The sequence below is a fragment of the Myiozetetes cayanensis genome, unplaced genomic scaffold, assembly GCF_022539395.1.
Source record: "Myiozetetes cayanensis isolate MyiCay16 unplaced genomic scaffold, myiCay2020 scf6-25, whole genome shotgun sequence".
Classification (NCBI taxonomy): domain Eukaryota; kingdom Metazoa; phylum Chordata; class Aves; order Passeriformes; family Tyrannidae; genus Myiozetetes; species Myiozetetes cayanensis.
Window position 1 is genome coordinate 23,849,230 of NW_026087853.1, and position 10,642 is coordinate 23,859,871.

At 47.6% G+C, this 10,642-nt stretch overlaps 1 protein-coding gene across 1 annotated transcript; it reads left to right on the forward strand.

Moving 5' to 3' along the window:
- Positions 1 to 4,274: 4,274 nt before the first annotated feature.
- NFKBIA (NFKB inhibitor alpha) lies at positions 4,275 to 7,997 on the forward strand. The gene is made up of 6 exons (XM_050335782.1): positions 4,275 to 4,619; positions 4,958 to 5,066; positions 5,585 to 5,795; positions 6,293 to 6,381; positions 6,497 to 6,757; positions 7,247 to 7,997. Exons 1-6 carry the CDS (start codon positions 4,396 to 4,398, stop codon positions 7,292 to 7,294), a joined length of 942 nt encoding a protein of 313 aa, XP_050191739.1. The 5' UTR covers positions 4,275 to 4,395; the 3' UTR covers positions 7,295 to 7,997.
- The last annotated feature ends 2,645 nt before the right edge of the window (positions 7,998 to 10,642 follow it).

The window sequence follows — 10,642 nt, forward strand, 5'->3', positions numbered from 1 at the left end:
GGTAGGATTTTAAATGCCCTAATTTGGATCTTGGGTTTATGTGCCAAAAATTACCCTGTGCACTATTTGCTTGGATATTATATCAGCTCAAATAAGGTGGAGATATGCCTTCTACTGTATCCACCATCCTGCTCTTTGGTGTATCTGACTGGAGGATCTGCCTCTGATGAAAAAGTGTGAGGAGGTAGGGATACAGGCCACATGTAACACCATCAGCCCTCACCCTGGCTGACAAAAAGTGACTTTGAGTAACTTTCCTTCCTCTCATTTGGCTGTTTTTTAAAAGCTTTCAAATTGGTAACTCATATTATTATTAGAAAGCAGGAGGGAAATATGTGTTACTTATTTACCATTGGACTGATTGTTCGGAGCTGTATGGTTCTTATCTCTATAGCAGCTGTAAATTGAAGACTGATGGATTTTAACTGCAAAATGTTATCAGAATGACAGCATTAAGTGCCCCCTGGCTTCTCTCGCACTAGCAAAGTTCACAGACTTCTGAAGTAACAAACCAGAGTCCTATTCCAAAGAGGTATCTGCACATGCACGTACACGTACAGACAGCAGGTCTACCACACTGATTTGCTTTGCTTTACTTTTGGTTTTAACAGCCCGGGCCAAGATCTTGCTGCATGGTGTTAACTACCTTTCCTGGTATATTTACTGTGAGCCACGCACAGTCCTCGAGATTTAATAAGAGGAAACAGTTAATAGGTATCTGCAGCAGCAATCACAAAAGGATGAAGTTGAGGGACCAACTCTGGTAAATCGACAGCAGTAGACAGTTCTCATGATTAGTGTGGCAATCAGGAAATTACAGTTTAATGTGTTTGCTGGAGGAAGGAGCACGAGAATCCTTCATGTACTTTAAAAACTAATTAAAACCCTACTGCCCCTTTTCAGTATTCAGGCACTCAAGGCTGCTTCCCGGAGCCCTGCCAGCTGCTTTCTGCAAGGTACAATAAAAACAAACATCACATCCCTGCAGCCCCACAGACTTGACAATTGCGTTCTCAGGGCACATAGAGTAGAGGAGGCTTTTGCAAAATCTAGATCTTAGGTATCAGGTGCAAATCCACCTCCCGTGGTTACAGTCTTTTACATTGTTAAAGTGACTTTCAAGTAGTCCCTTGGTCCTGAAATGCCTGCTGGACCAGGCAGCAGAGGCTGTTAACATAATCCTGAATAAAAAATGAAGAGAACATTAATCTCCTCTTAAACTGATGAGCGCAAAAAAACCCACTCCTGTGCAATTAATGCAAGCATAGCAGAGGTATTAAACCAGAATACACAAGCAGAAAAAGAGGGTTCAGGCTGGCACAAATGACTGCAGCATTCAAGAAGTTTTGCTCCTGTTTCAGCAGGGCCAACCCCTGTCCCTGGATAGGTACAGCTGCTCCATACCCTGGGGGGCATGTTTGAGCCTCCCAGAACTGCAACACCTGGGTAAGAGGCCACATAGGAAACTGGAGTTGCAATAGGCTCCACCCTATATCCAAAAAGCTGAATTTGTTTCTTTCTATTCTTCTTCTCTTGTGGACCATGTAGAAAATTGTATGGAAGAACTGCTAGAATGTGATAATTTAGAAAAAAAAAAGGACAATACTTTGGCAGCAGAAAATCGGCATTGATGACCTTCATCACCGTTTCAAAACCTTTGCTTTGTGCTGTCTTCTATATGCCATCCCTTTAGGCAAATATCGTACAACTGTGGTAGCTGTGACGAGTTACAGAGAAAACAGCAGCTTTATTTGTTAATGAGGGTTCCGCTTGTCCCTGCATCTCCAGCTGGTTGCTGCTTTATATATGGACCAGGGGTTAGGGCTAAATCCCTTCTCAAGCCTTGCTTTGTCTGTATAATACTCAGGCATACTGGCCCATGTGTGGGGCCCCCTGTGATGCTTATGGCCAGGCTGCAGAGCAGCAGCATCTCCCTGAGGCAGGAAGTGGGCTGGCCTCGGCATGACTTTCCATTCAGAAAACATCTTCGACCACCCTTCTGCCACCTACAACTAGCTGCAGTATCACCAACCTTAAACACACACAAAATAAAAATATCTCACATGCCTCTGAAAAGAGGCTGTTGCTGGCAAATGATTGCTAAAAATAGCCCTATGGTAGTCTGTGAGAGCACCTGGAGGTCACTTACGGAAGGAAGCAAAGAATTCCTTTTGCTGAACTTGGTTTCCAGCCATCACAGCAAGGACAGAACTTTTTAAGTTTAATTTCTGTGTGGTTCTAACAAAATCCCAACTGCAGTCAGCATGGTCCTCACTGGGCTCAATTCCCCTCCTAGACAGAGCAGGAGATTGCTTTCCAACTCTCATCCTCCCTTTTTTGCAGAGAAACAGGTAGGAGGGTATTCATTTAAATTAATTTTAAATTAATTAAATTTCCCCTGCCAATTTACATTAAAAAGGGGAAACTGTTTCGAAAAACTCACAAAACTTTCATAACCCTTAACCTATAAAAGAAAGAGTTGTATGGCTTTTTCCTAAACATGCCCAAAAGCACCACTGGATTGTCCCAGACCAAGTGATAAACACTGAAAAAAAGTCCAGGAACGGCACAGCTGGGCTGAAAATTAGGAACATCTGGTCAGAGAAAGCCAGGCATTCTCCCTCTCCTCTGTCTCCTCCTTTCATCTTTGGATTTTCTCATAAGTTCTTGTTCAAAGGGATGCCATCCCATGGGAAAATGACAAAAAAAGAAAAAAAAGCGCAGACACTATTACTCAGTGAGGTCAGCAATAGTTGCAAGGGAAGAAAAATTCTTCATGGGAATCCCCTACATCTGAGAAGTTGAAGCAAAAATTCACCAGGGAAAAATTCACTGCTGTCAGTGCTCCAGAGAATGTCTTTTATCCATGTGGGAGCCTGCATTTATCCAGTTTTCATTACCCACAGATGGCACAAGAGCAGTAAAAATGAGCAGAGTCACTAGAAATGGCCAGAGAAAGTAATAACAACAATCAAAGATGTAATTTCTTTGTTTGTTCCATTATGGATATGTACCCTTTGAAAGAGGCCTATCTAGTCCTGGACTAGAACTGGATGTACAGGAGTGGCTCAGAATTCTCACAGCACTGATCCCATAGCACTGAAAAGGAGTGAAAATTTCCCCAGCAAAGATGAGAAATCCTCTAAACTCTGAGGCAGCACCTGCACACTTGCAGGTGTTGTGGCAGCATAAATGTCCATCATGTGCAATACTACCTGAATCTCTCCAAAAAGTGATACCCACCCCCCCACCCCCAAGCAGGGCAGATGCAGTATAGTGATGCAGTAGCAGCCTCAGCATTGCTCTGGTGGTGTTTGGTTCCCTGAAATTTTAGCATGACTTTGCCACCCTATTACTGATCGTTAGATGAGTGCTGATTAATGACTCCTAAGAGAGTGCCTCTCATCAGACCTCAAAAAGATCCTCACAGGCTCACAGATCTGCCCTTGTGCAGATAGTGGAAGAGAGAGGAGCTTCTAAGAATATTAATGCTTACGGCCGAAGCTTCTGGCCAGAGACACCTTGGGAAGCCTTACTGTGGTCTTGCAGTGTTCGAAAGGAGCCTATAAAAAAAGACGGGGACAGGCGTCTTAGCAGGGCCTGTTGCAATAGGACAAGGGGTAAAGGTTTTAAACAGGAATGTCAATTTAGATTAGATATAAGGAATAACTTTTTTACAATGAGAGTGGTGAAACACTGTCACAAGTTGCCTAGAGAGGTGGTGGATGCCTGATGTCTGGAAACATTCTAGGTCAGACGTGACCGGGCTCTGAGCAACCTGATAGAGCTGAAGATGACCCTGCCCATGGCAGGGGGATTGGACCAGTGGGCCTTTGAAGAACCCTTTCAACCCAAATTATTCTATTATTTTATGATTCCACAGCCCCTCTTACAGAACTGATAGAAAGTCGGTGGATGCAGAGTGCAATAAGGGCCAGCAGTGCCCAGCACTGAGCGGCGTTCAAGGGGTCCCCACAGCGTGCACTGAAACCCCGCAGCGGTGCACACACCGCCTGCCCGCCGGGGAGGGGGCACCGGGAGCCCCAGGACCGGGCAGGGCAGGGCAGGGAAACCCCCCCGGGGCGCGGCAGGGAACTACCGACGGGGACACCGGAGAGGCGAGTACTTCCCCTCGGGAAAAACGCCAAGTTCCCTCTCGCGCCGGCATCTTTCCTCCCCTCCCCTCCGACGCCCCTTCTGGGCGGCCCCAGGTGCCCCGCCCTCCCTGCCAGTGCCGGCGGCGCCGAGCAGGACCAGACCCGTCGGTTGGGCTTTGACTGGCTGGAAATTCCCGTCCTGCCAGGCTCCTCCCCCGCAGAAATCCCCTGGTCGCGGTGTATATGCGAGCCGCCGCCGCCGCCGCCGCTCACTCGCAGCGCCCTCAGCTCCGTCGCCATGATCAGCGCCAGCCGCGCCGCCGAGCCGCCCGCCATGGAGGGCTACGAGCACCCTAAGAAGGACCGTCAGGGTGGGTTCCCGCTCGACGATCGTCACGACAGTGGCTTGGACTCCATGAAGGAGGAGGAGTACCGGCAGCTAGTGAAGGAGCTGGAGGACATACGGCTGCAGCCCCGCGAGCCGCCCGCCTGGGCACAGCAGCTGACGGAGGACGGGGACACGTAAGTGGGGGTTGAGAGGGGGCGGGGGGGGCTCGCACACCGTGGGGGACGCGGCTCGACCGGGACCGGGCAGGACGTGCTGCCGGCGGGAGGCGCCGGGCTGGGCCGCGCCGCGGCGGGAGGGAGGGAAGGGAGGGAGGGAGGGCGGAAAGTCCCTGGAGTGGCGCCAGGGAGAGGCGGCTCCTGGGCCGCGGAAAGCCCCGGCCGCGCCGAAAGCCCCGGCTTGCGACACCCGCGCGTGACCCTGCCCCGGGCCCGCCACGGGGGTTTGGGGGGGTTACCGTGGCGTTAGGGGGGTTTAATGTATGTCGCTCAATTACTCTTTCTTTCCCCTGCAGTTTTCTCCATTTGGCCATTATTCACGAGGAAAAAGCCCTGAGCCTGGACGTGATCCAGCAGGCAGCCGGCGACCGGGCTTTCCTGAACTTCCAGAACAACCTCAGCCAGGTACTTTCACCTCCACAGCCCCAAATCCGGATCAGCCCCAGCTACCCCCACACAACGCCTCTGGGGAATTCCCCCAAAAAAAGTCCTTTTAATTTTTTTTGTTTTGTTTTGTTATAATTGATGGAATCAATTGAATCAAAGCCTGCTTTAATCAAAGCCTGCACTCGGGAAAGTCCCCAGCTGGCTCCAGCCAGTGTTAGCAGAATGCTTCCTCTCCCCTGAGAGAGTGGCATTTAACGCCCACATTTTTCAAATATGATGCAATGAGTTGCATCCCTCTTTATTGAGATGTTAATGATACCCTTCATACAGATTGACTGTTCAGTATCCGTAAGTTCATCACTTCCACAGGAAAGGGCAACTATACAATATCTTGGGAAGCATAAAGAACTGAGTTTCTGGGGCGTGCAGTTAGCTGGTGGCAGAAATCTCCAAGTGGTTGAGAGGTCTGCTTGTCCAGATGTTGCTGCCAAGTTTGCAATGTAACTTACAGGCTGCTTTTTCTCTCTTTCGTGCAGACTCCTCTTCACCTGGCAGTGATAACTGATCAGCCTGAAATTGCTGAGCATCTTCTGAGGGCCGGATGCGACCTGGAAGTCAGGGACTTCCGAGGAAACACCCCCCTGCACATCGCCTGCCAGCAGGGCTCCCTTAGGAGTGTCAGCGTCCTCACACAGTACTGCCAGCCACACCACCTCCTTGCTGTCCTGCAGGCAACCAACTACAAAGGTACAGGCAAACTGCTAAACAGTTTATCTCTGTGTGATGCACTGAGTTGTAGGGTTGGTGTCCTGTAGATCTCAAAGATCTCTGGAGAGGTGGAGAAGAATTATTTATGCCCACTTGAGAGTTGAGGAGGCCTAAGCACACGGCAATGTGTGACTTCTTTAAAATGTCACTGTCTTGTAGGCCTCCTCAGTGTTGATTATGGTCTCTCATGGCTTTGAATTTTGCATTTTTAGTGAGCAGTTTTGCCATGCTCCTTCTTTTTTTGGTTGCAATAAGTTGCAGTCAAGCACTGGAATAAAACCCCTAAGAAATCTTTTCAAAATCCAGCCTTGTTATTCATACTCCCTGGAAGCTGGAAAACTCTTCTGGAAATCACGCTTTTGCCATGGATGAATTGCAAATTTAGGTATCATCCTGGCCTATCACTTTGACTTTTAAGAAATTGTGAGGCATTGAGTTAGACTTACTCAAATTTTCCCTTTGTTTGTGTTTTGCAGGACATACATGTCTTCATTTGGCATCCATTCAAGGATACCTGGCTATTGTCGAGTATCTGCTGTCCTTGGGAGCAGATGTAAATGCACAGGTATGTAACGTACCATGACTTTAACTGACTAGGGCTGTGTAGACTTCAGAATCAACAGATCTGGCAATGGCTCTGCCTCTCCTAACATGCCAAACCTTATGTTGTTTTCACACAGGAGCCGTGCAATGGCAGAACAGCACTACATTTGGCTGTTGATCTGCAGAATTCAGACCTGGTGTCGCTTCTTCTGAAACATGGGGCAGATGTGAACAAAGTGACCTATCAGGGCTATTCCCCCTATCAGCTCACATGGGGAAGAGACAACTCAAGCATACAGGAAAAGCTGAAGCAGCTGACCACAGCTGACCTGCAGATGTTGCCAGAAAGTGAGGATGAGGAGAGCAGTGAATCGGAGCCTGAATTTACAGAGGATGAAGTAAGTGGCTGTTTGCATCTTTTCAAGAGAAGGGGAAAATCCTATCTTGTTTTTTTTGTTGCTGTTGCTCTGACAACATGCCCCAGTAACCTCTTGCTGTATAACAGGCATGTATAAATAAGGTCATGCTGTCAGCAGTCAGCAAAATGGCAGTTGGGGCAAGCATATAAATAGAGTAAGAATAAAAGGTAAAAAATAATATGAGGGAATGGAGGTTAACTTCATGCAACATGGTTCTCTGCACACCGTTCTGTGGCTGACACAGAACCTCGTGAGATAAAATTCAAGTTCACGGGTGGTTTTCTCCTCTCCAGCCTTTGTTTTTCTAACATTCTGAGTGCTGTTAAATGGCAAAAGTAACCATTTTGGTGTAAAAAATTTTAAACACTGCTGAAGTCTGGGCATGCAGAATTTGGCTGTTGTCCCAGAGTGGATATGATACTTTCAGTAAAATTTTTGCATTAACAGCTTTCGGTTTTTTTCTTGCAGCTTATATATGATGACTGCCTTATTGGAGGACGACAGCTGGCATTTTAAAGCATGTGAAGTGGCTATATACACATGTACAGAAAAAGGACTGACTTTCTTCATTTAAAAAGAAAGTCGCAATGTGGAGAGAAAAACCAGGAAGGAAATGCTACACTGCCCAGCAAGGAGAAGGAGCTCATAATTTTAACAAGACAGTTCCAGGACCTGCCCTGGGTTTAAGTACAGCAGTGGGATGTGTAACATCAGTAGAGATCTGTGATTATTCACACCACCTGATAAAGAGCCATATAGCCCATTTTCTCAGCCCTACAGAGGTAACAGACTACACATCCAACCTGCTCATTACAGAGAGCCTTCTTGTGGCATTAAATACTGCGAGGAACACGTGTACTTTCATGGCAAGGTGGACTCATACCAACACCCCTTCTTCTCAGAGCCTGCACGTTAATCTGTGCTCTGCTGGTGGCAGTCCCTGGCCTTACTGACTGACCTCAGGTCGGGGTCAGTGCTCTTAGTGGGGCATTCCAGGTGGAGGAGTTGGACCAAGGGACTGGTGACCTCCTGGCTTGTAGGAGAAAGTAGCAATAATGTTAACTGTGGGCATTGGAAACAGTGTGTTTCACACCATGTGTGTCATAATTGCTACACTTTTTAGCAGTTGTATATTGTGTAAATAACTGTACATTTTCTGTTTATAATTATTTTGGTACATGTAAGATATGTATTTATTAAAAAAAGTCAGATTACTGTACCTAGTCTGTGAAATGGTTCATTGCCCACCTCCTTGTCCTGAGATCATGGGAATCTGCCTGGTTTGCTTTTTAAGAAACATTTAACACCTAGTAAACCAATGGAGTCAGAGTCTCAGGGGTTTTAGGTGGTTCACCTCAGCAGTGATAAGACATCTGAGCAGCTTGCAGCTCTCAACCCTTCTGCTGCAGCTAATTTTGGAGGCAGACGTAGGTGTTGTTTCCTGCACCCATGGCAGCAGGCAGGCTGTGGGGCTGGGATTCCCCCTCTGTCACCCAGCACCAGGCTCCCCACCCACTGGAGTGGGGGTTTTTATGCTGTTTGTGGCAGCTACCTGACCACTTCTACTCTCATAGCACCTTTTGTTCCAGCTCCAGTACTTGGCAGCCCTTGCCAGGAGGCTGGAGGTTTGCAGCACCAGCCCTGTGTCTGCTCACCTCTTGTTTATCTCCTGGCCCAGCTCCAGCTGGAACTCTGACGCCTTTGGAATTTCCGAAGGGGATTTCCGTGGGAAGAGAGAACACACCCAGGGTGCTTCCACCCCTGACATTCAGGTAGGGGGCCTCCCCACTTCCCCACTGCAGGAGCTACAGCTATTCTTGTCCAATTCATAGCAGTAAAGGATGTGGCTTTAATCCCCTTCAGTTATTCCTCAAGTTTCTCTCCTGCATTCAGGGAGACAGAGTCACTTCGCTCAAGTCCTTGCCTACAGCTCATTATCTGCTGGCAGCACATCACAGCACAGGGCTACTCTCAGATAAATTATAGCCTGTTGTGTGTCCAGGTAAAGGATGAGCTGTGTGAAGGGTGACCATGCCCTGTTTCTTTTGTGCTGTACCCCCTGGATGGGAACAGGGAACACTGACGCAGGATGGAGTTCTGCCAAGAATGTTGGCCAGGGGACTTCTGTGCTGCTGGCACCTGGCCTAGCTCAGGCTGCTGGAGAACACTATGGCCCCAGGTTCCAGAGGAACACCCATTCCTTTTTCTGCCCTGCTCTTCCCAAGGGTTCCTGACACATGACCTGCTCTAAGGAGGGCTCAGTGGTATGAGGAAGAACACCACAGCTGGCTGTGTGCTTCCTAATTTGCATGGGAGCCAAAGGTCATTGTGGAAAGTTTTATATAAAATCGTCATCCTGAGTCATTTTTATTTCCCTTCCCCTCTAATTGCATAAGTATAACCCAGGTGTGTGCACTGAAACTTCCTTCTGGCAGACAGGGCCACATCTGCATTGCAAACCTGCAAAGTTTTCCAGGTGTGGGACTGGGTGGGAATCTGCCAAAACCACCTTCTTGTTGAGAACTCACCCTGCACTCTGACCAACCACTAAATCTGAGCTAGGAGTAGCGATTGGGGGGGTTTGTTCACTTGCAGCTACAGGTTTTTCACCAGCAAAGAATTGCAAGTGATTCCACGGCTGGAAATAGAAACAGCAATGCTCCAACTCAGTTTCCCTTTGCAAGGTGGGCTGGAAATGCTGTCAAGGTACTGCAGTGGCATTTACCAGCTATAGCCATCAGTGCTCTGAAAGTGCTTGGGTACACAGCTGGACCTGCTATGCAAATACTTAAATAGATACCATCTGAATGCAAATACTTCTCATTTGAAGGCCAGAGGGATGAAGAAAAATGCAGTTATCAGTAGTACCAGGCTGGTCTAGTAGTTTCGGAGGCAGTGGCACGTTCTCTGCTGCCCGTTGCAGTATTTACATAAACAGTATCTAGGAAGGCACTGCTATAATCTTGCAAGAATTCTGCAATGACTTAATTAATTAAGTAAATGTTTTACTGTATGAGGAAGTTCTGCAGCTAAACAAATCATTGCCAAAATACCACATGCTGGTTTTGCTACTGTTTGCCTCCACCAGTCATGCAGAAGTAACCACGTAACGTATGCAGAAGAACCACAGGTAAAGCAAGTAGGATGGAGGCTAACGTGAGAATATGTGTTTGTTAGCAAAATAGGTTGGGGCACGTTGTGTATTTGTGCTTTGCTAATGCGGGATTACTCAGTGCAGAGCTTTGCCTGTTCACTGGATTATATAGTAAGATTGTCCACTGTAGGACACCTTCCTGCACCCCTGGTTTCGAACATGTGCCCTTAATGGCTGCATGTCCACTGTTTCTGCCCTTTCCACAACTGTACCTTTAGAAAGATCTTCTGAGAGTGTTTCTGGTGATAACCTACCTTCAGGATGTCATCTCGGCACTCTGGCAGATATGTTGCATGGTCCCATTCCCTGGACATGGAGCAAGAACTCCATATGCATTTATTCTTCCACCATCACTTTTTCCTTATTCAGACAGCATGGCTGCTATTTGCAGAGCACATTAGCTTGTTCTTGCTTCTACTGCCAGTGCCTCCCCATATTGGTCCAATGTTCAGAATTCTCTCACAAGCACTTTTACCACCTGCCTTGTGTGGCTCTGCAAGCTTCAAGAGCAGCCTTACTGCTGCAGATCAAGGTCCTGTGAAGTTCAGATTTAGTTTCATAATTGATATGCATGTGTCCTCTGCTCTTACTGCCCTTGGCACTCATATCTGCCTCTGCCTGTTGTTTTCTCCTTTCCTCCCTTTCCACAGGTCCCCCCTCCCTCTTCATCTACAACACCAGCTCATTCACCTGTCATTACATTACACAGC